Source organism: Carassius gibelio, chromosome A23 (assembly GCF_023724105.1).
Source record: "Carassius gibelio isolate Cgi1373 ecotype wild population from Czech Republic chromosome A23, carGib1.2-hapl.c, whole genome shotgun sequence".
Classification (NCBI taxonomy): domain Eukaryota; kingdom Metazoa; phylum Chordata; class Actinopteri; order Cypriniformes; family Cyprinidae; genus Carassius; species Carassius gibelio.
The window spans coordinates 12,586,364-12,612,096 of NC_068393.1; the positions used below are offsets into that span (position 1 = coordinate 12,586,364).

The 25,733-nt window shown below is 36.7% G+C and overlaps 2 protein-coding genes and 1 pseudogene across 5 annotated transcripts; all 3 read left to right on the forward strand.

Annotated features, from left to right (window-relative positions):
* The first annotated feature begins 438 nt into the window (after positions 1–438).
* Positions 439–10,664, forward strand: LOC127944259 (sarcolemmal membrane-associated protein-like). Of its 3 annotated transcripts, none has more exons than XM_052540137.1 (10): positions 439–744; positions 1,070–1,129; positions 2,852–2,977; positions 4,207–4,281; positions 4,358–4,663; positions 5,295–5,490; positions 8,066–8,225; positions 8,408–8,542; positions 9,357–9,444; positions 9,851–10,664. In XM_052540137.1, the coding sequence occupies exons 2-9, from the start codon at positions 1,081–1,083 to the stop codon at positions 9,438–9,440; spliced, it is 1,131 nt and encodes a 376-aa protein (XP_052396097.1). In that variant the 5' UTR covers positions 439–744; positions 1,070–1,080; the 3' UTR covers positions 9,441–9,444; positions 9,851–10,664. The 3 variants fall into 3 exon arrangements, with proteins under 3 accessions (XP_052396097.1, XP_052396096.1, XP_052396098.1); XM_052540136.1 differs by having other exon boundaries at positions 440–700; XM_052540138.1 differs by lacking the exon at positions 9,357–9,444 and having other exon boundaries at positions 443–700.
* A 311-nt stretch (positions 10,665–10,975) lies between these two features.
* On the forward strand, positions 10,976–17,003 carry LOC127944324 (filamin-B-like; annotated as a pseudogene).
* Positions 17,004–22,770: 5,767 nt separating this feature from the next.
* On the forward strand, positions 22,771–25,634 carry LOC127945168 (BTB/POZ domain-containing protein KCTD6). Of its 2 annotated transcripts, none has more exons than XM_052541760.1 (3): positions 22,771–22,945; positions 23,434–23,534; positions 24,542–25,634. In XM_052541760.1, the coding sequence occupies exons 2-3, from the start codon at positions 23,505–23,507 to the stop codon at positions 25,226–25,228; spliced, it is 717 nt and encodes a 238-aa protein (XP_052397720.1). In that variant the 5' UTR covers positions 22,771–22,945; positions 23,434–23,504; the 3' UTR covers positions 25,229–25,634. The 2 variants fall into 2 exon arrangements, with proteins under 2 accessions (XP_052397720.1, XP_052397721.1); XM_052541761.1 differs by lacking the exon at positions 22,771–22,945 and adding an exon at positions 22,971–23,060.
* Positions 25,635–25,733: the final 99 nt, after the last annotated feature.

Genomic DNA, 25,733 nt, shown 5'->3' on the forward strand with positions numbered 1-25,733 from the left:
CAAAATCAGGGTTATTACATTTGGATACCCTCTAAAATATTAAATAAACATGTGACTATAAATCATTGCAAGCAAAAAAATGCATGTATTTGTTGAGGATCAGCTGTGAATATTTTGCATGTTTACATGTCGACTAGCCCTCTTCAAATGATCGGAGCACTTTGACGTGTCACGTGATTGACATCTTGACATGCAACTTATAATATAATTTATTAAAGCACAGTGCTATGGTTACCATTTGGCACTGATACAAGCACGAATGACTACTATTGTTAACCTTTTTTACATAAGAGACGCCCTAATGAGTGAAAACAATGGGCCTGAGTGTATTCTACTATGCAGCTGCAGCCTCTTTGGATGCCTCGGCACGCTTGTGTGGCCATGTGAGCGAGACCTCCAGACCATCACCACCAGGGGGGCGACAAATGACGACGCATGCAAACAATTTCCACAAAGAAAATGTCCCCTCAGAGTACAATATACTTTAGTAGCGATTCTATGAAGTAGTCTTTCCCATCCAGACGTTTTACTGCATGATTCTGTAAGGTGAAACCCCAGACAAGATATTCGATGGGTCGGTGCCCCCCGCTCTTCAGAATGGACTCGTCCAGTTCTCATCGCCGGAATCGATAGTTATAAAGAAGCTTGAATATTGCAGCTCTGTTTCGGCACCGGCTGACGTGACATCACGAGTCTTCAGGTAACGGAATCCGTTTATAGTCCTCAGACTTAAGCAAAGTGAAGGTAGTGATTAATCTTCTTAATTGATACAATGACGCATTACATAACTGGCATGACGTTATGCTTTTGAATGTGAGCTATAATTTGACGTTTAAAACTGAAAAAGATGAAGACGTGTGTTTGCGTCATTAAAAATATCTTGCCATTTTAAAAAAACTGTGATTATTTTCGTTTACCGCCTCATTAACTAGCTGAGGCATAATTGGCATCACCTGGAAATGTGTAATTAATGTATTTACTATTCAAGCCAATTACTTTAATTGTAAAAAATAGCCAAATTAATATTTTTCAGTAGCATTAACACAATTGCTCCCGTGCTCTGTTACAGTGGGAGAAATAATGGAGGAACAGCTGAAAGATCCTATTAATAAAGTGTCTCTGATCCAAGGTAAAGTCACATTACTGCACTTGAGTTTCTGTAGTTGCTGAAGTGTTTTGAACCAAACTGTAGTTCTTTACTGTTCCATTAGGTAATCATTTATAGTATAATAAAGCTTGTTTGTTATTTTAAATATTTATTTCGCTTACAGTATGCCAAAAGTACTGTGGGTCTAAAACATTGTTTGGCTATGTAAATCTAGATGTTTTTGAGCAGAATTGGACTAAATCTTAAATTTTGAATTTAATTATTTTTACTAAGCATTTTTATTATTTTTTTTACATGTAAAAAAGACAGAGAGGGGAATAAAGTTTGGTGCATTTTTAATGTGACTTTTCTGTAAGATATAAGTTTTATATGGCTGTAACTATATTTTGCAGTGCTCTTCAGTAGTTCAGTGCAATGAATAGAACCTTTTGTTTGAACACATAGTTTTACAAAAATCATTTTACAAAAATCATTTTACTATGCCTTATTTAATCATGCATGGCAGAATATTCTTAGTTGCAATTGAAAGGTTTTTGAATGGAACACTTTTCCAGTCTGTGCTAATACTTTAATCATGGCAGAAATTTTGTCTGTCTGACTTTGTCTTCCTGTTGGTACATCTATCTTCCTCCTTCACAGACTCAAAAATAAATTAGGCCAGAGCATTCCTATGTGTCCTCGTACCCTGCTGAGAGATTGAGTTCTTTGATGTAGAATGGCATCGATAAACATTACCCACTGCAATACCTCATGAAATGTTAATGCGTCCGTCCTCTCTGCTCTGGCAGTTGTGTATGGCCTACACAGGCTTCGGTATTTTAGCTTAGTCATGCAAGTGAGGCAAGTGAAGTTTAGTTTTTGGGAATCATTTGATTGCAATGATATGCCCTTGAGATGGCCATTTATGGTATACACCAGGGGTAGGCAACGTCGGTCCTGGAATGCCGATGTCCTGCAGAGTTTAGTTCCAACCCTGAAAAAAAAAAACCTTACTTGTCTGAAGCTTTATTAATCTTGAAGACCTTGATTAGCTTGTTCAGGTGTGTTTGATTAGGGTTAGAGCTAAATTCTATTGCCTATCCCTGGTATACACCCTTGAGTTCGTAAGATGAGGTTATATCTTTCTGGAGCATTTGATAAGATGGCCTGGTTTTCAGCAACCCATATTTAGAGTAAGAGGAGCAGGTTTGTTTCTAAGTTTAGGCAAACTAAATTGCAGCCAGTAAATGTAACATTTCCAGAGCAATGGATCAGTTGAAAATCTTCATAAATGTTTTTATAGCAGTTTGAAAACTTTTCTGATTCATTACGAAATGGCAATGTATTACATTAAAACCTTTAAAATCCTTTAATCAAATGGCAGCTTTATTAAAACCCACGCTATCCTTCCCCGGTTTAAATCCTACTGATGACATTATGTTTTTAGGATAGATCTATTCTGAGTCAAGTTATTAATTCATGGAATAGACCCATTTTCAGACCTCCAGGGAAATTACCATGCGATTCATTCTGATTTAATTAACCTTTGGAGACAGGGTTTGCACTTTGTCAGAGGGCAGAACAATGCGGGAAAGTTGAAATGCAACTCATTGATGGTGATACAGAGATAAAGACACAGATCACCCATTAACTGTTGATGAAAGAGTGATTCTCTGACAGCAGAGCGACATAATAGTGTCTAATTATGCATGTAATAGTTCCCATTAGATGTCATCAGTGGTGGATGTGTAATCATTTCTCCAGATGAGCTGAGCAGGAGCACTGTGGAGGCCAGTGAGTATGAGAAGGTCATCCAGCGGTTGAACCATGAACTGCAGGAGGCCAATGAACAGGCCAGTTCGGGCAAACACAAGTGTATTGAACTCCAAGGTAAAAGAGGGCCTTTTAAGCCACTTGGCATAGTTGTGTGTATTTTTGTGATTTAAAAAGTGGAATTCACTGTTGTAAAAAGACATATCACTGTTGAATTACAGTGGATAGCTGTACTAGTGCATTTATTGCTGCCGTAAAGCAATCTACCCTTTTGCTAAACTTAGGGCCGTTTACGTGACAATGTTTTCAGCCAAAAACTGGAAACTTTATGTGTTTTGCTTGTTCGTTGACACAACAGTGGCGTTTTGGGGACTGAAAAGCATATTTTTGAAAACAGGTTTCAAAGTACATGTTTTGAAAACGCCACCATTATCATTTCGATGTAAACACCCAAAACGGGAGTCTTTGAAATTGGTGACATCATGCATGTGCGTAGTACGTGTTTGGCAAGGGCAGTGCGTGTCGATTTTAAAGGCAAGTGCGAACAAACATACACAACAAAGGTGGAGTACATGGTACTGTTGTTGCTGCTCAAGAGTTTGCTAACGCTTCTTCAGCAAAATGTGGATTTACTTTACCAATATTACAACCAACAGCGGAGATGTAATATATTCAACATACAATCGTCACTTCCCTACAGATACGGTTTGCTAAAAAGATGAGAGCACAAACTACTGGCCTGGCATACGTAATACAGCTTTTTCGCGAATGTGTAAACTCAAATCGTTTTGAAAACGCTGTGGTGTATACGTGAAACTTTTTAATAATGCAGTTTTTGAATATATCTTTGTCATGTAAAGAAGCCTTACGTACTACCTGAAGAGATGTTTGAGGGGAGCATGGGAAAGAAACCGAAGCCATTTGCCTTATTAGAAGTGTGCCATCAGAATGATTTAGAAACTTATATTGAAACTTGTAACTTTTATCAAAGTAAAAAAAAAACAACAACTTGCACACAGTTTTAAGTTCACAAATAACTTTTGTGAATTTGAATATGAATTTGAATTTAAATATGAGAGACAAAAACGTATTCTTGATCAGTTATCACCTATACTGTATATATTCATATAAAATGCAGTATTTCCATTGTTTGTAATAATCGCTATTAAATAATTATAAATATTACATACTAAATATTAAAGATTTGATGAAACCAATATTAATAATTATTATTTGGAATTACTAATTATTGTGGATACTTATATAAGCTTGAGAACATTTTACATTTATTTGGGTGACAGTCATGCTAAACAAGTCCCCTTAATAACCTGTGCTGTGTATTACAGGTCTATTGGAGGAGGAGAAAAGAGGTAATAAGCAGCAGGCCGAGGAGTCAGCAAAACAGATGAAGGTCTTACAGAGTAAGTGTCTATCTTGTTATATTCACTAAACATTGTATTATACCAAATGGTTTTTATGTGTCTAATGTGCACTCAGCTCAGCTCCAGAAGCTGCAGGAAGATATGGAGAATCTCAGGGATCAGAAGGACAGCACAATCTTCAGCTTGCGTCAGGAAGCGCACGCAGCTGAGGAGGACCTGCAGGTGTTGCGCCGCACTATGGAGAAAACGGCAGCCGAGCGAGAGCATGAGGTTAGCGCGCTGAAGGGGAACTTGGCGACGCTAACTTCCGAGCTGGAGAAATGGCAGTTGGCTGCAAACAAGTACGAGCGTGAGCTTGACAGTGTACAGGCCAGTCACCAGCAGCAGAACCAGCAGAGAGACAGAGCGGCCAAACAGCAAGGTACCCACAACCCCACAAACCGCTGTCCTCACAGATGACTGGATTGGCCTGTAGTATTTTAAGGCAAATTCATCTATATTTACACTTCCACATTAATATGAATATTCGAACAAATCAAATTAGAGCTTTTAATAATAATAATAATAATGATGATGATGACAATTCAAACATTACTCAGCAATGTTGAAAGTATAAATTTTACCACAATAATGATTAATCAGAAAACTCCTATTTCCTGGCATGGTATAATATTTGAATATTTCACTTTAACAAATTAATACAATTAAATCATTACTAAACTAACGCATAACTATGTTTTAACTATACAATTTCTAAAAGGGTCTTTTATGTCTTCTGCACATTCATAATCTCTTTGGGGTTTTTGTCCTCCCTTCTCAGAATGATGAATGATATAATGTGTTTGTGGAGGTTACACATCAAGCCCTAGGTTCATCAATGATGGTTACAGCGGTGTTTGCAGTAATCTGACAGATATTCAGAAGATGACTCACATTTCTCTCATCACTTCCACCGTTATGTAACAGAGTAGCGTTGTGAGTCTGTGTGTGTGTGCGCGTTTGTGTGCATGTCTTTGGGTATGTTTTTAATTGTGTGTGTGTGTGTGATGCAGCAAGCGAGCTGGATCGGCTGCAGAAGGACTGTGAGTGTCTGAGGAGGGACTGTGCGTCTCTGAGGTCAGAGAGAGAGCAGCTGGCTGATAAACAGCAGAAAGAGAAGATCAGCCTGCAGAGTGAGAGCAGCACCCTGCGCTCAGAGAAGGAACAGCTACTGAAGAAACAACAGCAGCTGGAGAAAGAGCTGGACAGGTCTGTCTTATGCGGTATCAAATACAGTTACTTTGACGGTGAAGTGGGTCATTTCCATGCCACTGAAGCACCACATGTAATACGATTCCCATCCTAAACTCAGACTGTTAGTTGAGTCATTGTTGCCATGTAAGACATGTTCAAAGACACCAATTATTGTAGAGCCACAATGTTTAAACTTCTTAGGGAAATTAAGGGGATAGTTCACTCAACTCAAATCTTTATTTACTCATCCTCAGGTTGTTGTATGACAAGTCTTAGGGCTACTGAAATAAATAAATTAACTTTTTAACGGCATTCTTATTTATTGAGATGCACCTGTACTTAAAGGAATAGTTCACCCAAAAAAGGAAAATGTACTCACTTTCAGGCCATCCAAGATGTAAATGTATTTGTCTTTGTCGTTATCTTAATCAGAACAGATTTGGAGAAATATAAAATTGATATTACACTACAAAAATAATGCCAAATAATGGGTTATCATGACTAATTTTTTATTTATTTTTTTCATGAAAAATGCTCTTTTTGTTGCATGGGCAAGAATAACATACAGGTTGAGGATGAGTGAAGAATGTCAAAATATAAATTTTTGGGTGAATTATTTGTATAGGTTTACTTATCGCTAGATTTTGAAATGGGGGGGGGGCATTCATTTTGATGAACCATTAAGTCTTATATTTTTAGCTGCCTCCTATCCAATAATCTCAATAGGCTTTGGACTTAACTTTTAATATTCAATTCAGTTCAATTTAAGTTTATTTGTATAACGCTTTTTACGATACAAATCATTACAAAGCAACTTTACATAAATTAAGTTTTTACAATATTTAGTAGTAGCTTATAAGTGGTGACTGTCAGTTTGTGCACGTTTGACAGGATTTTTCAGAAAAATTTATACAAGACGTAGTCAGCCAGACGATGAACATTATTAACAGCAATTATTATATGATGCAATCACACTTGTAGCAATATTTGTTAGTTTTGTTTGTTGATTCAGGGTTAGCATCATCTGGGGTCCTCTGAGGGGTCAACATCATTTCTTCTCTGGTGTTCTGGTTCCAGACTGGAGCTTGTGTAAATCCTAGTTACCATGTGATGTAAATCCCATGGCAAAACAGAGAAACAAATAGAGACATCATGAGCATAGCTGATGTTCCAACAAAATAAAATGTATTAGTTTAACCCAAGCTAAAGAATAAGAATGCACATTTGATCAGATGCAACTACACTCACAATTTGAGAGATGCATTATTTGAATGCTTGGCGAAAGAGATGCGTTTTTAATCTAAATTTAAACAGAGAGAGTGTGTCTGAAGACCGAACATTATCAGGAAGGCTATTCCAGATTTTGGGAGCCAAATGTGAAAAAGCTCTACCTCCTTTAGTGGACTTTGCTATCCTAGGAACTACCAGAAGTCCAGTGTTTTGTGACCTTAGGGAGCGTGATGGGTTGTAACGTGGTAGAAGACTAGTTAGGTACGCAGGAGCTAAACCATTTAGGGCCTTATAGGTAAGTAATAATGATTTGTAACTGATACAGAGCTTAATAGGTAGCCAGTGCAGAGAGTGTAAAATTGGGGTAATATGATCATATTTTCTTGACCTGATAAGGACTCTAGCTGATGCATTTTGGACTACCTGTAGCTTGTTTTATTGAAGATGCAGGACAACCACCTAGAAGTGTATTACAATAGTCCAGTCTAGAGGTCAAGAATGCATGAACTAGCTTTTCTGCATAAGAAACGGGTAACATGTTTTGTAGTTTGGCAATGTTTCTAAGATGGAAGAATGCAGTTTTTGTAACATGAGAAATATGATTTTCAAAAGACAAGTTGCTGTCTAATAATAACATCCAGATTTTTGACTGTAGCGGAAGTAACAGTACATCCGTCTAGCTGCAAACTGTAGTCTACTAGATTCTGTGTACTGTTTTTTTTTTTTGGTCCAATAATTAATATCTCTGTCTTATCTGAATTGAATAGGAGAAAATCATTGCTCATCCAATCTTTTACATTTTTAACACACTCTGTTAGCTAAGATAATTTAGAAGTTGAATCTGGTCTCGTTGAGATATATAGCTGAGTATCATCAGCATAACAGTGGAAACTAATCCCGTATTTTCGAATAATATTACCAAGGGGCAACATGTATATTAAAAATAGAAGAAGACCTAGGACGGATCCTTGTGGCACTCCATATTTTACTGGTGATAAATGAGTTGACTCCCCACTTAAATAAACAATATGGTAGCGATCGGACAGGTAGGATCTAAACCATCTTAGAGCCTGCCCTTGAATACCTGTATAGTTTTGTAATCAGTCTGCGAGTATGTCATGATCTATGGTGTCGAACGCAGCACTAAGATCAAGTAAAATTAGCAATGAGATGCAGCCTTGATCTGACAAATTCATATGAAGAACTTGCGAATCAGAATTTAATCAAATCATGAAATGCATCAATACCCAGTCCTACCGGTACACTTCACCTTTAAATAGGTGAAAAGCTCTTTTTGCTGTCTTTTGAATGTAATGACGTTGTAATCTCTCTGGATTCTGAACCTGCATCCTGCCCACAGCTCCAAGAAACAGAACACAAGCCTGAGCAACATGGTCAAGACCCTTGAGAAGACGCAGGTAGACCTGGAAAAACGACTGAGCGTCCTGCAGGAGGAACACCAGAGAGCCACCAGCCAGCTGGAGCAAAGCAATAGCAGGATCAAAGAACTGCAGAAAGAGGTTATTCCTATCGTAGTTGAGAAAGAAAGAAAGTAAAGCTGAGATTCATTAGCAGGCATGTCACAAAATAGCTCTGCTCCTAAAAAAAGACCTGGCCCCTAGACACACAGACTGTGTGTGTGTTATTGATTAGGCTGATTGCTCCTTGTGAAAGATTCCTACTCTCTCTTTTTGGCTCTCAGTATGAGGAGATCCAGACAGAGCTGTCAGGCCTCAGGGAGAAGTATGAGAATGCAGAGGAAGAGAAACGCTCCTTCACTCTGGAGCTGCAGCAGAGCAAAGAGCGTCTGAGTCTTCTGCAGGACAAAGAAAACAACGTGAGTGTCGAAATCCCTGTAATTCTGATGTTCAACAACAGGGGCACTGACAATAGGGACAGTTCAAGAGGAAAGCGCATATATTACGTTGTTTTATGCCCTTGAAAACAACGCTGAAAAACATAGCATCATTTGTTTGACATACATGTCTTACAGTTTGTTAAAAAAATGTATATAGCCTAAAGGTGAAGTGTGTAATTTCTGTGGCCAACAATGACAGCTGAATTGCAGACCGTTTCCAAACAGGTTTCCCCAAATACTTCTACAAACATTTACATAAAGAGTAAATAAACCCCCCTCCCCCCAACAATTCCATGTGACAACATAAAATACATGTGGAATATTACTGTCACCAAAACAAAAACGAATATTTATTTTTTATTTTGCATCCATTCTTCAAACTGCTTGACCTATGGATAGGGTCACAGGGGTGCTGGGGCTTTTAGGCAGGGAAACTTTTATTTTATTTTAATTTACTCCTGCAACACAATTGAGATTCTTTGAGATTAGTGTAATGTTTTTATTCTAATGAAATTATTAATATATAAAATAATATTTAACAATATAATAAAAACTACAAGCAATTTCAAACTAAGCATCGGTTGAGCCAAAACATGACATGTCATGTTTAAACAAACAGCTGTATAGTCTCTGCACATTAAACTGGAGAAGGGGGAGAGGGTATCAATAAAACAATTACACACTTCACCTTTTGACTTCTTTATCTTGATGACCGTTAAATTCAACAGTACAGTTAAAGTGTACATAAACACAAGCTAATCATTCAGTAATATCCCTCCCTTCCCTTCTTTAGCTGTCTTTATTGCAGCCCATCCTAGCCGTAGCCATCGGCGTTGTCCTGGCTTTGCTGTATTGGTGCTTGGGCCCATTGTGGTAGAAAGGTACACAGTGCTCCCGTCCCGTCTCATTCCTCTGATTCATCCTCAGGGCTATGCATGACCACTAAATAATTCTCTCAGCTTAAGCTACCAAATACTGTCCGATCGTCCGCAAAATGCTTCTGTTTTCCGTCTACAGGTCCAATTTGTATCATAAGATGCACAATAACAAGTGTTTCTAATAAATCAACTGCATTTTGAAGGTTATTTTCCCAGTGTAGCTCTAAGGCATCCCGGCTTTCTTTGTCTTCCGCTGTACTACATCTGCTGTCCTCGTCTTGTGTGTACTGACCTCAGTTTCTCTGCATCATGTCCTTGTGGCTTTTGTGTCCCCGTCTCGGCTCATGTGCATCCCCGATTGTAAACGAGTTCCTGATAGGTGATGTCATCTGTATGTTTGATCTTGCAGGGAAAATGGATCCGGTGGATGCCCGTCGCTGCTGTGACCATTGCCGTGACAGGGTATTTGCTTTCAAAGACCTCAAAATAAACAACGTGATGAACCAGTAACAAGCACACGCACCATGACATGCATATCTAGTAAATGTTTCTCAGACTTGTGACATTTTGTATCATTTTAGTCTGTGTGGTGTTAGTTTGAGTAACGAGTGTTTAAATGCAACTTCTTACTTGAGTATTGAAGGCCTTAGAATAATAATGTCACAACATTCCCTCATTTGCACCATATGTAATAGATTTTTTTTAAATGAGAGATTCTGTATCTGACCCATAACAGGTATTTTATTGAACACTGTTGCTTTGCTAAACAAAAAATTAGTGAGTTGCCTTATATAACATAACTTTAGAAAAACAAATGTTAATGCATCCCTAAACGAGCACTTTCATGAAAACTGATTCAGAACTGCAAAGCCCACTGTAATAACCATATAAGTTCTTTACGTTTTAACTTGATCATATGTTTTGCGGCTTAAAGGCCTAAATCTGCTAGCAATGTTGTATGTCTTTGCACCTTATATGAAGCCATTAGTGATTAGTCTATGCACTGTACTTTATTGTGATAAGGATTTGCCATATTAATGACGATGATGAAGATGATCACTATTAACCTTGGACATTAGAGTGCTAATGTGTCCGAAAGAGACCTATAATAGAGTGTTTATGATATATTATGTTTATTACTTGTACAGAGATTTTAGGAAAAACTACCTGATCTAACATACATGATAATTGCAATAAATAAGCAAAAGTGAAGTTCAACCCTATTAAGTCCCTGTTTAATTTTTGTGTTTATGCAAATCAGCTGAATTGTATTTTGTTAACTTTAGAGTAAATTTGTTAACATTTGGTACAACTAAATGACAAAGGCTGTAAAAAAAATTATAATAAAGTTTTAATGCTTATGTAGGTTAATTTTATTTATAAATATGAAGCCAAGTTTGTCATAGACCTGCAGCCAAAGGCACACTTCTACGGTGCGATGAGTCATCCCTCCTCGACACTGCATCGGAAATATGAGGACATGCCCCGATCAAGAGAGTTCTGTCAATAATACGCTCCGTTTATTCTGGAGCAAATGAAGAGTAAGATCACCAGCGATGAGTTAAATATTTAGTAAAATTTTATTTTATTTTTTTAAGTATGTCAGAGCACCTACTGCAAAAATAAACATGGCTAACTTTAAAATTAGTCCATGTTTATACTCCCTTTTAATTTAAAAAGTATGTTATTAGAATAAACAAGCCATAATTCAATCCAATTGTACTTATGAGACAAAACAGTATAACTGTTAACAATGTTTCTGGCTGACTGCAACTGTGGCTATTATGCCATATTGAACGTCAGGCTTGGTTACATTAATTTTTAGCTTAAAACATTCACCTAGAACTGTTGAATTTCTGTTGACAATTATGATTTGATTGGCAGGGTTGTTATTGTTAACAAACTATTAAAAATGTGTTTTTAAAAATGAATCTGAAATGGTTGTTAAATTATAGACGTTTGCTTGACGACTGTCTAAAATAAAATAAGCTGAAGTTGAATTTCAAAAAATAAAAATAAAGCAAACATTTCTTTTTACAAAACGATAAACGAAAATGAAAACTTGAAGTATAAAAAAAAGCTAATTCAAAATATGAACTCTACATAAAAAAATACTAAAGTAACACTGGTCATTATAGTGTCTTCATTGTATCTACGTATATTCATTTCTCAAAAAGACATTATCAGGTGTTGAGCTCAGTCTTCACAGATAATGAACTGAATTGCTGATCCCGCATGTTTTTCATATAAATTCCTGTAAATCGGACTAAAAACCTGGATCTCCACTCAAGCCAAAGAAAGATGGGCCCTTGCTGTTTAGTCTTTTGATTTTGTCAATAATAATGAAAATGAAAGAGGGAAAGGATGCATCATGATGATGATCAAACATTTATTGATGAGAACACTTTCTGCAGGTTATGTTGATACGGTAGAAGGTGATAAAAATAGTCTTTGTTGTTATGAGTGAATGATTAAAGTATACGTTCAATGTATTCATTCTAAAACGCCACTAATTTGCTTTGTTCAGTGTTCAAACCGATTCACCCCAAGCATGATATAAATATCTTTCTAATTCTATAAGAATGCAATTACGGTGGTAAAGGTTACATGTAACTGATTGTAATTGGCATGTTATGTGTCACTTACCCAAATCCAGTTTTTTCATAATGTGTACAGCCTTGTGAACCTTGAGATAACCAGAATTTTTCTTTTTTGTATCTCCCTTTCACTCAGTTTAAAATCTTATTTTCTATTAGATTTCTATTAGTTTACTAACAAAATGTTATAACAAAGCAAATTAAATATGCCATATATACATGTGTTTATATATACATCTATCTATCTATCTATTTATCTATCATATATATATATATATATATATATATATATATATATATATATATATATATATGTTTTATAATTACTTTTTTAACAATGATCTTTTCAAGGTTTTGCCATGGAAGGTCCATCTAAGACAAAGATCTGGTGTGATGACCATAATGATGACTTGTGAATTTCTGGCCAATGGAGGCCATGTGAATATGTTGTACATGTGATGTGTGATGATGAAGAAATACAGAACAGTCCCTTCATGATTCTATCAGACCTAAGAGAAAAGACTTCCACCCTGACCAGCAAACTCCTATATCCTGTCCTATTAATCTGTCTTGCAGACATGTTTCCGGCCCTCCATTTTATATGAATGAGATGTTTTCATTAGATGTGAAATAGGTTATGCATGTTGGGTTTCGGGTGAAAGTAGAAGAACCAGGTGTTTCCCAAACTGGCTGCATGGTGAACCTTCAAACTGAATTCACTGTAGATGCCAGGCAAGCTGGTGAAGGAGAACTTAATATGTATGCTCAGGTACTAATACAGTGAAATATTTAATTATTATTATTATTTACATTTAAATGAAAAGCAATTGTGATTTGACTTCTTCACAGAGAACAGATGGAGAGTGTATAGATGTTATTGTTGCCTCTGAACAATCTGGTGTCTTTGTCCTATATCCCTTCATCACCATTGCTGTGGCTTGTGGAGGAGTCATGGTTCCCGGCAGTCCTTTCATTGTGAGTGCATATATTTATCTTTAAAATAGTGTTAAATATGCTATTTGGAGTCCATATGAACCATGTGAAGATATAAGTGTGTGATGAACAACAACTAATGCACATTCAGATGCATTTCATTTACATGGTCTAATTTTCCCCAATTTGGTTTGCATTTTGTTGCATTAATGTTCCAGCATCTCTTGACTTACTGAAATTCCATTTCATCTGGCGGTGGCTTTAAACCTGTCTGGTGAAGATGTACTGCTGTGTAATGCTGCAGCCAGAGCAGGAATGTAATAGGATGTTTATTACTCTATTTGTACTGGCATTCACTGTGTCAAGAGGGAATGAAACTGCTTATTGAAATCAAATGTGAGAAAACGTGTATTAAAAAATGAGCCATCGAGCACTGAAATATATAACTGTAGTTTTAGGTTCTTTTGGTGTGCTGTAGGATTTTGTATGATCTCTGTGTTATTAATGTTTCAGGTAACACTTCGCAGGATTAAGATTACACCAGGTAGCCCAGTCTGGTTTAAACCAGATGGAACGGAAATGTATTACTCTGGTGAGTTTAACGGAAATTAAAATTAAAATTGGACCATTTATTAACCATGATGTTATTCCAGACCTGTATGATGGTATTTGTACAGTGGAGTGAAGAATCTTCATTTTTTTTTTTTTTTTTTGGAACAATGAGTTTTCTGATATTTATGTTGCAGATATTTTTGATTTTATGTTATCTGATTGTGTGAAGATGACGAGATGGACCTTGATGAAGAATTTCTAGAGAACGTATGGTCTGGTGGTCATTGAGACATGAAACATCCCTGGAGATGCCATGAAGGTATCAAGTCTTACATTTTGTGAATCCACTCAAAGTACTTGAACAGTCAAGTGTCAGATGTTGTATGTTTCTTCAGGTAAGGGCTCATGGTCCAGGCCTACAGAAAAGGTTCCCTTTGTGAAAAGGCTGAGTTTATCATTGATGCAGTGCAGGTAGAGGAAGACTTACCATAAGAGTGGATGGACCCTGTGACTTTACACTATGATGTCTGGACAATCAAGATGGCAATTGTAAAGTGTTTTATCTCCACACAGAATATGGGATGTACAAAATAAATGTCCTTTTTGACAACTCTCACATTAACTGGCTCTCTATTCCAATCTATTGTACAGAAGCCAATTGACCTCTCTATGGTTTTGGTAACAGGCTTTTGTCTGTTACAGGTGAAAGTTGGTAAAACTTACATTGTAAATATAGACTGTGCAATGGTAGGATCTGGAGCTCCATCTGTGCAGTCTGTCTCCGACTCAGGAGTCGTGGTCCAAACCGAAGTGAAGGAGAATGAAGATGGCACCTACACAGCTGTTTTGTGCCTCTTAATACATTGATTCTAAAAATATGGAATGTTATGGTGGATCCAAAGGTCTACAAAAGCCATGTGAATGTGAGCAGACAAGGTTAAAAGACCCCTATTTGTCACATTGCCATTGGTTTGAATTTGGATTCTATTTGTTTTCTTGATAGTCTTCTCATCCACTCTGTTGTTTTAGGCGTTGTGGTTGGTGATCAGGAAACTGACACATGTCAAATTGTTGCAAATGGTTTGGGTTTTCAAAAGGCCTTACTGGACATCCTGATGCATTTCGTGTATACACCAGGTAAGGTAGAAGTTAATTTCAGGTAAGCATTCAGAGCAAAAAATGACTGACAACCCAATTTGATCCATAAAGTTTCTCTTTCTCAGCAGATCTTAGGTTGATGATCTGGACATAACAGTGGAGGGTCTGTCTGGGTGTCAGGTGACAGCGGTGAAGGCATGTATAATGTGGAATATACTCCTTCAGTGCCTGGTGACTATAAGATCACCATTACCTGGAGAGAACAGCTGTACAGGTAAGCTTTACATTACGAGAAACAATTCATATTTGATTTTATTTTATTTACTGCAGTCACTTTCAATTAAATAATATGTAGTCATTACAGTAGTCATTTCAAATCTAGGTATGATCAAGTTGTTTTTACTAGGTACCGTTTAGGTCATTAAAGGGGGGGTGAAATGCTTGTTTTCATTCAATATCCTGTTAATCTTGAGTACATATAGAGTAGTACTGCATCCTTCATAAATCCAAAAAGTCTTTAGTTTTATTATATTCATAAGAGAAAGATAGTCTGTACCGATTTTTCCCAGAAAAACACGAGCGTCTGGAGGCGTGACGTGTGGGCGGAGCTAAAGAATCACGAGCGCCAGTAGGCTTTTGCGTTGAGAGCATGTGGAAGCTGTGACATTACCGTGAGGGAAAACCCATCATCCAAAACAAACCATGGCTTACAGTCAGATTCAGCCGTTTATTTATGATCCAGAATCAGATCCAGAGGCTGAAACTGAACGAAAGCAGCAGCAGCAACGACTCGCTCCGAGCGGGGCTCGAACCCAGGTCTCTGGCATGGGAGGGGACGCACTAACAAGGAGGCAGAGATATTTGAAGCAGTTTTACTCACCGCCTGTGGTTCCAACACACGATCGTGACCCTTTTTCCTTGGGATTGCATCATCCTTAAGAAATAAACGATACGCAAATCCGTCGTCAAACTGGTCCTTGTTTGTAAAACAAGCATCTTCGAAATGCAGGGAACAAACAAAAACACTTGCACAACTCCGTTGATGCTCTGTAAAAATAAACTCCATCCACTGGTCCCTTAATGCTGTTTCTCTTTTGGTAATCTGTGCAGGGTTGTCTTGCCCTGGCAACCAAAAACACACTCCTTTTGTGACTTTTCGCGACGCTCTCGCTCTAATCAGTGAATCGCTCTGATCAGTGAAATGTCTGTGCTCAGCCTCGCTATACGGGAGCATGCGCTCTTCCTGCAGACGTGCCCTAGGACCCATATAAGGAAATTCCGCTCCATCTAACGTCACACAGACCCATACTCAAAAAAAACTTTCCGAAACTTGTGACAAACCGGAAGGAGTATTTTGGGAACAGAAATACTCCTTCAAACGCACAACTTAATTTTTGAAACTTTGTCCATGTTTAGCATGGGAATCCAACTCTTTAACAGTGTAAAAAACTCAGTATGCATGAAATAGCATTTCACCCCCCCTTTAATATATATATATATTTTTTTTTAGGTAAATAGACTATTTTTATTAAGAGATTTGTTTAAATGATTTTTTTAAAGTATTAGCTGAACATATTTAAAAATTTTGTCTTGAATTTATCCTTAATATCTAGTTTCGTAAATTGTATGACATTTGTTACACACATTGTTCTCACCATGATAACTGCATTCCTGATGATATATATATATATATATATATATATATATATTTACTTAAATGAAACCTTAGTTTTACACAACTGCTGTCTACATTCGACAGGAAGTCCATTTCATGCATCAGTGAATGATTTTTCAAGTAATGCAGCCTCTGGAGTCTGTCTGCAGTCTGGGATTTGTGTATCTACAAATACTGATACTCGTGGTAAGTATTTGTTATTTTTTCTTGAGATTAAATGGGTCCAACACAAAAAGTCTTGTCTGCACATTTGGCTGAGTGACCGAGATCACATACAATGAAGATGGGATTTCAGACAGAGATTCCTTCATAGATCCCCAGACTCCTCGTGGAAGCAGCAGGTTAGACAATCTTTTTTCAAAGTAAAGCATGATATTATATGATAATTATCTGAACACCTTAAAAGCAGAATACCTTCCAAAAGCTGATTGTGCCTTTATTCTCTACTCTTTTGGATCTCGCCCAATTATGGCCAAACATACCAATGATGATTCCTGTAGAAGGTGTGTTTAGTATGAAGCAAACCCAATACACCCATTCCATGTCCACAGGTTCTTATTTCATCTTTCAATCTTCTTAGGTTTCATGCCATAACTTCTCACTCTGGTAGAAGTGATGAAGATGGCTTGAAAAAAAGAGGAACCTTTGAGTCAGGAGGGAAGTGTCGAGACATTTGCACCAGAGACGGTCATCACAGTGAAGGCTAATGCTCAGAAAAGTGAGGTTGAAATATTGCTGTCATTTGCATGGCAATAGTCCATTGGTGTGTATTGTGTAATTGTCAAAGCTTATACATAGCTTATACTTATACATTATACATAATATATATATATATATATATATATATATATATATATATATATATATATATATATATATATATATATATATATATATAATTTATTTATTAAATAACTGAAATAATAAAAAATAATAGTAGTATCTATAAAAGTAAAATGTTTTTTTTTTTTTTGTTATTGTTGTTATTGTCATTTTTATTATAGTAAAACATCACCGACGGTCCTGATTATATAATCCAAATCTATGTGGAAGTCATCAGGTATTGGCATAGATTTAGAAGAAACCTTGTTAGTTGTGGTATTGATTTTGTAGGCACTGCAAATCTTGTTGAAATGTTAAATAATGAGAACAAGACCAATGCCTCAAAACACAAGCCCTCCCCTGAAGGCCATCACTCCTCAGCTGTCAGAAGTCCCAGTGAGGAGGATTTTCAAAGGTAAGATGGCCATAACATTCCAGTCTCTATCTAAACTATATGCATTAATCATTCTCTCTCAATATCCCCATTCATTATTCACTAATTTGTGCTGTTTATCCCTTCATTAATTGTGACATGAATTATAGTCACCATCCGTCATCCTCACGCAAACCTCAAGGTTTTCAAAAAAGTGTGAAGTTTCTTCAAGGTTAATTTCAATCCATTTAATAATTTCTTGAGTCCTTGAGACATTTCGTACCCTGAATGTCATTAACATCTTCATTTTTTTTTTTTCATCAGGTTGAGGGCAGAAATATAATTCTTCTTGGTGCCATTAATCGAGCTGGGTTTATATCCTGTGATATAGTCCTGCCATCAGGTGAAATTACAGGTGAGCTGTTGCCAGGCTTCACTTGTTCATTTGAATAATCGTGGCCTCACATCATTATTTTAATGGTATTCATAGGCGAGGTGATCACACTGTCTGAAAGACATCACAACCTGACGTGATTGATAACAAAGACGGGACAGTCGTTCTAAAGTTTGATCTAAATTTTGACTTTATTCATCCATCCAACAATCAACATTTGTGATATTTATTCCATTAGAGCGGTTTAAAAATGATTCTTTCTCCCTTCTGCAGAACTTCCACTGCTGTATTATGCAAATAGTCTTGCTAAACATAGCATGATGGCCTATGGACGTATACTTCAGTTTTTTTGTGTGTACGCTAGCGGTCGACGTTATGCGCTCTTGAAATCTTCATCCTTGTCCAGCATCTACTCTATTTTTCTCCACAAGTTATGACTGATAAAAATGTCTTTTTACTCTTTTAAACAAAAACAAAGTAAACTTTGGCCTATTCTCAGCAGCTTTTGTTCCAGAAGTACTTTTTCCATTAATTTTTTCACATAGGAATTTTTAAAGTCTTTGTTAAAGTGTTCTAAGCCCTGACGTTTTTGACTGTTGCACTGTATGGATCATAGAGTCATGAATGTGTTATTTGTTCAAGTGAACTGGACATCACAGTTGAACTTTAAAGGCCAAAATTGCTAGTATGGCAACCCCAACGAACCTCAAACCAGTATTCATTATGTTATAGTGATCAAACCTTAAATCATGGTATTTATAAATCCAATACAGATGTAAATGTGAGACGTTCACAGGTAAAACTGGGGAGTGCAGTTGACTTCACGCTGGACATCATTGAAGAAAATATTAGCCAGCTCTCTGCGAGCATCTTGTCACCCACGGGCAATGATGTACCCTGTTTGCTGAAAACACAACCTGACAGCCATCTCGGTGAGCCACCGATTAATTACACACAGCTGCAGTTGGGAGAAATGAAATGACAAGCATTAATGAGCCTAACCAAATAAGGTTTTAGTATTTGACCAGATGCATCCAAGTATACCAACATCCTTCGTGCCACCATCAAATTTCTTTCAAAAAATACAATAATCTGACTCCAATTCTACATATTTTATCATTTGGGTAGATGTTTATATAATGATTGTTTTTATTTATTTTACATGTGTATATCATTTATTTATATTTAATTTATTGGCATTATAAAAAAAATTTGTGAAATTGCGTTTGGCCTTCAAAAAGCTCAAGCAAGTGTTCCAGGTGTCCCACTAATGACACTAGACAGCCAAGTCAAATATGAGTAATTTCAAAAGTATGCATTAATATCATTTTGCAGATGACTTTAATATTTGGTCCCGTGAGGCCGGAGCAGGAACTCTGTCTGTCTCATTGAGCTCCACTTTGACTATCAGCTGGATGCTTCTTGCATTGTGTCCTACACGTTTCAAGAGCCTGGTGGGTAATTCCTGTAATGCAGCATATGTTATGTTGCATGTTGAATAAAATTGTACACAACACTTTCACAAATATCTGATAAAGATCAGATACTTAAACTTTAATTATGTACGCTTTAGTAGAATGACAAAAGATAACGTGTATGATGTCCATTTGTTAATTGTGATCTTTTTTTTTTACTATATTTGAAGTAATTGTATTGAACGGGATGATAAAGTAATAATACCACTAAACATGTGAAAGTGAAGTGACATTCAGCCAAGTATGGTGACCCATACTCAGAATTTGTGCTCTGCATTTAACCCATCCGAAATGCACACACACAGAGCAGTGAACACACACACACACACTGTGAGCACACACCTGGAGCAGTGGGCAGCCATTTATGCTGCGGCGCCCGGGGAGCAGTTGGGGGTTCGATGCCTTGCTCAAGGGCACCTAAGTCGTGGTATTGAAGGTGGAGAGAGAACTGTACATGCACTCCCCCCACCTACAATTCCGTCCAGCCCGAGACTAGAACCCACAACCCTTCGATTGGGAGTCCAACCCTCTAACCATTAGGCCACGAATTCATCAAATCCGTTGCTGTGCTATTGTTTTCCCACAAAAATGATGTGATTGTGGGGAATCATGACATTTAGAGATCTAGAATCATTTAGAATAATTATTTTATTCTATGATAACATATCTATGATTAAACTAATCGTAAATAAAATGCAAACAAAAAGATTAGAGTACATTTTAAAAGAAATACTAGGATTTCAGGTTTTCTACTTGAACATTTCCAACTTTATTCAGTGTTACTTGGTATTTTTTGTAATTTATTGTGAATTTTACTTGAAATTTCTAAGTGAAAATTGTTTCTACATCTTTATTTTTTCATATTATTTCCATTATTTAATATTATTTCCAAAAAATGAGTTAACTATTACTAGCTGAGGAACACTCTCTGTCAGACATGGAGATAAACACATCTGACAGCGGTGCTGAGCCAGTTTTCCTGCCGGATGCTAGTAAAGTCATCTGCCATGGCCCAGGCCTGAGTAAGGGCTTTCTAGGACACAAAAACACTTTTTATGTGGACTGCAGTAAAGCTGGTGAGTGCAGCTTGACATTAGAGAGAATGTTAAGCAACTTATTTCACTAATTAATGTCTCAAGAGAAATGTCTCTAGTTGCATTTATGTTGTAGGACGAAACCTTTTATTTGTTGTAGGATGAAACCTTTTATTTGTCAGCATGCATGGCCCCACCGTCTCCTGTGAGCATGTCAATCATTCATATGAGCGGACATCAGTACAGGATGTACTATGCTGTCAAGGAACGAGGAAAATACATATTAGCAGTGAAGTGGGGAGATCAACACATTTCATATTATTGTTCTGTGAAATAGCTTCATATATGTATGTGTGTGTTTACACTACTGGTCAAAAGCTTCTGGTTGGTAGGGTTTTGTGTTTTTGAAAGAAATCTCTTATGCTCACCAAAAATACTGTAAAAAATGCTATTTTCTATTTTCATATATTTTAAAAAGTATTTTATTCATTTGATGCAAAGCTGAATTTTCATCAGCCCTTACTCCATTCAGTGTCAAATGATCCTTCAGAAATCAAATCAAAATGCTGATTTGGTGCTCACGAAACTTTATGATCATCGATATTAAAAACGATATCAAAGAAATTAAGTTTTTATGCATTTTTCAGGATCTTTAAAAAAAAAAAATAGAAGGTCCAAAAGAAAAGCATTTATTAACGTTTTATTTAACTTTTTTTTTTTTACAGTTTGATTGTCAATTTAGTGTATACCTGCTTGAAAGTATTAATTTATTTACTCATGCATCAAACAAATTCATCATCAAAAGATGTCGACATAACTGTGCTATAAACACAAATCCAACTAAATGGCGTGAAGTCAGATGGAATGTATCTGGGAAAAAATTTTTTGTTATATGAAATTGTTGTCATTTTATTATGACACTGTCTCAGTGTTCACTGGGGTAAGCAGACAGCTGACATGGACTTTTATGAAGTTACAAGGACAGACAGCACACTGACCGGCTACAGTATGATGTTGGGACTTTTGGATCTGTCATTTAAAACTGCTTGATTAAAGCTGACTTCACCGATGACGTCAATGAAGGATTAACCCTGAAGTAAGTTCATTGCTCTCAAATTGTTCCAAAATCTATTTGTTGAGTCAGAGGTCCGTTCTTATTATTTTAATGATTTATACTTTTATCCTCAGGTTAGGTTTAGTTAGATATTGTATTAATAGATATATGTTCAGATTAGTAAAATGTGTCTGAGTGTGAATGTATAGACCTTAAGGTACAATTAGACTTTTGTAGGCAGTGACACGGAAATGAAGCAAAAAAATGATGGTCATGTACACTGTGTGCACAATTATTAGGCAAGTGATTATTTTGACCATATCTAAGATCTGGTATCGAAAAGAAGTGTGGTTATATTGATCACAGAGGTTTTCTTTTTTGAATTTCAGAACTGTTTTTGTAAACTGAGCTTATTCTCACTTTAACAGGTGAAAATAAACGAGTGAGACGGGGAAAGTCTTTGTTTTAATTTAGTTGCATAATTCTGCACACTACTAGTTGCCTAATAATGGTGTACATGTAGATAGTCTCTTAAGAATGCCAAAACTTCACTTTGACTACTTAAATGTTCAGGTTTGAGGGATTTTTAACATTTTGGATTGACCAAGAGCACTAGTGGTACAATAACAAAATTAATCCTCAAAAATACAACTTGCCTGATAATTGTGCACACAAGTGTATACATTTTAAGTGCATGCATGGTGAGATTAGGTTACATGTATTGATTAGTCACAAACAGATGCTGCCAGACCCTCTTTGACTCTGACCTGTACAGATAGTGTCTTATAGCAGGACAACAAAAGGTATCTTGAAGTTTTACTTCATCCCCTGTGTAATATTTGCCAGCCATTTCAGCATTTCTGCCTGTAATTGTGTGCCGTGTTATTCTGCAGGGTGTTTCTAGAGAAAAACAGTTGCTATTGATCAAGATCTGGTGAATCTGTTTGCCATTGCTGCAGGGACTATTGCTATCCCTCTCTTTTTACCATGCCTCTTTTATGCTGTGACCATCACCATCAGTAATTTAGATTACTATTAAATAAATATTATATACATATTACTTTATGATAATTTAAATATCCTTCTTTAGAAGTGAAGCCCAACCTCCCGTTTTTCATGAAAATAAACCAAGTAGTTTTCTTGGATATAAACAATGAAAAATGTATGATGTGAAATAAGAAATATTTTCATTTTTAGGTCCCATCAAATTTATATATATATATTTTTTTTTTATCTGGTGAAATTCTGCAGGTGGATTAGAGCAACATTTATTTAGCAGTGCATTTGAGTGAGTCCCTTTAACACAAGCTTCAACACAAAGTTGGGTAGTGGTTTCTGCACTGATGTGGAGTGATCCTGCGCTAGTGTAACGTGAGGTCACGTGACTGCGGCTGCTGTGCCGTGTGCTCTCGTCTTTGAGCAGCAAACACTCAAGAGTCGTGTACAGCCGCTAAATGATCAAAAACCGACGTTTAAACCCCTCAGGCCTGGCAAGAGGTAAGGATGGGCACATACCATTATGGTATGGCTGCCAGGAAAAACGTTTATTTTATTAATGTGTCACTCTTACATTATTAGTTAGCAGGGAGCTAGCGGTTTATTATGATAGCTGGTTAGTAAAACGCTTCATATTATTAAAACATGTTCATGTTTTTTTTTAATGTTAGAAGTCATCAGGCACAGTCGCTGGACGTTTTTAACTTATTTCGAGGGAAACTAAATAATTACGTTTCAGAAAACCTGATTAATAAATGCCTTACTCATCAAAACAGCTAGCATGCTATTGGGAACCCAATTCTTTTTTTCTCTCTTTATTTTTTTTCCTATTATTTTGAATTCCAATTAATTGAGCTTCCTCACACAGTAATACATCATCTGTTTATCTCCGTGTGTACTTGATTTGTTAAAATATTCAGATTCTCAAGTGAGATCTGTATATATTTATGTGCCTTAAATATAGGGCTAATCAGTGTCTTTTTTTGCAGGTCTAACTATAAACCAACTTTAATATCCTCGCTTCTTCTGTGGGTCAGACCAGTCTACCTATCCTTATCAAATGGATAATGGGGACTGGGGGAATGGCAGGGTATGTATGCACAGTGCACAGGAATATTTAACAGTTATTGTTACAAAGGGTTTATTAGACAAAGTTGTGTTCTATGCAGAATTGCTATTGGAGTAGAATTAAGAGTAATTGAAATTCAGACATTTGTATAAATAGAACAAAATAATTAAGAAATTTTGGCTTTGATTAAACCTTTGGTGAACACACAATTTTGTATGTTTCAAATTGCAGCTATAAAAACATGTTCTTGAAAGTATGTGTGTATATGTACATGTATGTGTGTGTGTGTGTGTGTGTGTGTGTATATATATATATATATATATATATATATATATATATATATATATATATATATATATATATACACACACACATACACATATATATATACATTACAATATTTTGGACAAAGATCGAAGAACACTTAATATCCCAGAATACTATTAACTATGATTAATAAAACATTCCATATATCTATTCTTGGTGTGAACAGGCCTTTACAGATTTTCTTGTACTAGATGAAAAAAAATAACAAAAGTAGATTGCCAGTTAAAACTTCTAACTGTAGTTCAAACTACAATCACCATCATCGGCACAGACCTTTAGCCTGTTCTGACTTGGCTTGTTATATTTTCTAACTGATCAGGCTAAAGGTTTTTCCATAACACAATTCAAATTGGTTAAAATTTTCATAGATAGATGGACAATTCTTTTAGTCTGACCGTAAGGTCTGTGTAAACTTCAAATTACAAGCTTATTTTAGAGCATATTAAACTTTAAAGTAAAATGTCAAACCTTCCTTTTCTATTCCAGTTCAGCATCCTGCAGGTTGTCAGCAATTTGATTGAGATTCCAACACGTACATTGTTTCAATGAATGGTTTCAGCCATCCAAAACGAAGCTTTTTTTTTAAAATTAGCGCTTCTCCGGTGACAGATTAGCCCCATTAAAATTCTCAATGAACCTATTGTTTGATGATATGTGATGAACTGCATTACTGATTCTCCGCTTTTGTCCATTGCTTGTAGTTGACTCACCCAGTCACCCTAAATGTTGGAGGTCACCTCTACACGACCTCCATCTCCACTCTTCAACGTTACCCAGACTCCATGCTGGGCGCCATGTTCCGTGGAGACTTCCCCACAACGCGGGACGCTCAGGGAAACTACTTCATTGACCGGGACGGGACGCTTTTCCGCTACATATTAAACTTCCTGCGCACATCCGAGCTCACTCTTCCTGTTGACTTCATGGAGATGGACCTTCTGCGTAAAGAAGCTGACTTCTATCAGATCGAGCCTTTAATCCAATGCCTCAGTGACCCAAAGCCTCTGTACCCGCTGGACACCTTTGAGCAGGTGGTGGAGTTGTCCAGTACCCGCAAGCTGTCCAAGTACTCCAACCCAGTAGCAGTTATTATCACGCAACTAACCATAACAACCAAGGTCCACTCGCTGCTGGAGGGAATATCCAACAACTTCACTAAGTGGAACAAACACATGATGGACACCAGAGACTGTCAGGTGTCCTTCACCTTTGGACCATGTGACCACCATCAAGAGGTGTCTCTAAGGGTCCACCTCATGGACTATATCACCAAACAGGGATTCACGATCCGGAACACACGGGTGCACCACATGAGCGAGCGTGCCAACGAGAACACAGTGGAGCACCACTGGACTTTCTGTCGGCTAGCATATAAAGTAGAAGATTGACCAATTTATGAATGTGCTACCAAATGTGGTTGCTGCTGTTTCCAATTCCTTTTAATCTTTAGAAATTCCATTGTCAGTTGAGACCAACAAAGAGGGGGAAAAAAAAGAAATTTAAAGGATCACATCATGCAATGCAGAATATTTTGCAAAAGCATTAAAATAATATGATACAAATGCATTTGCAATATATATCCAGATAATACTCAAGCATCATTCAGTAACACCTTGACCACAAAAACAAAAACAAAAAAACAGATTCACCAGAAATTGTTTCAGGTATTCATTCATTCCTTCAGATCAGAAATCTGTCAAACATTGTGCACTATGTGCAACACCGAGATGTTAGCGTGCATGTATTTCAAACATATTCTTTAACTATTAAATGTCCACATGCTGTAAATTGAAATCACTGAATTGTTCATCAGTTTCATTTAAAAAGAAAAGAAAAAAGGAGTTGGCAAAAGATTTGTCTTATTTTATTGTACTATATTTGCCCATTTCAAAG

Bases quoted from the DNA above. Each gene is read 5' to 3' on its own strand.
- LOC127945168 (XM_052541760.1), top strand. From the start codon at position 23,505: ATGGATAATGGGGACTGGGGGAATGGCAGG. The intron at 23,535-24,541 runs GTATGTATGCAC...CATTGCTTGTAG, and splicing joins GGGACTGGGGGAATGGCAGG to TTGACTCACCCAGTCACCCT.
- LOC127944259 (XM_052540137.1), top strand. From the start codon at position 1,081: ATGGAGGAACAGCTGAAAGATCCTATTAATAAAGTGTCTCTGATCCAA. The intron at 1,130-2,851 runs GTAAAGTCACAT...TCATTTCTCCAG, and splicing joins TAAAGTGTCTCTGATCCAAG to ATGAGCTGAGCAGGAGCACT. The intron at 8,543-9,356 runs GTGAGTGTCGAA...TCCCTTCTTTAG, and splicing joins TGCAGGACAAAGAAAACAAC to CTGTCTTTATTGCAGCCCAT.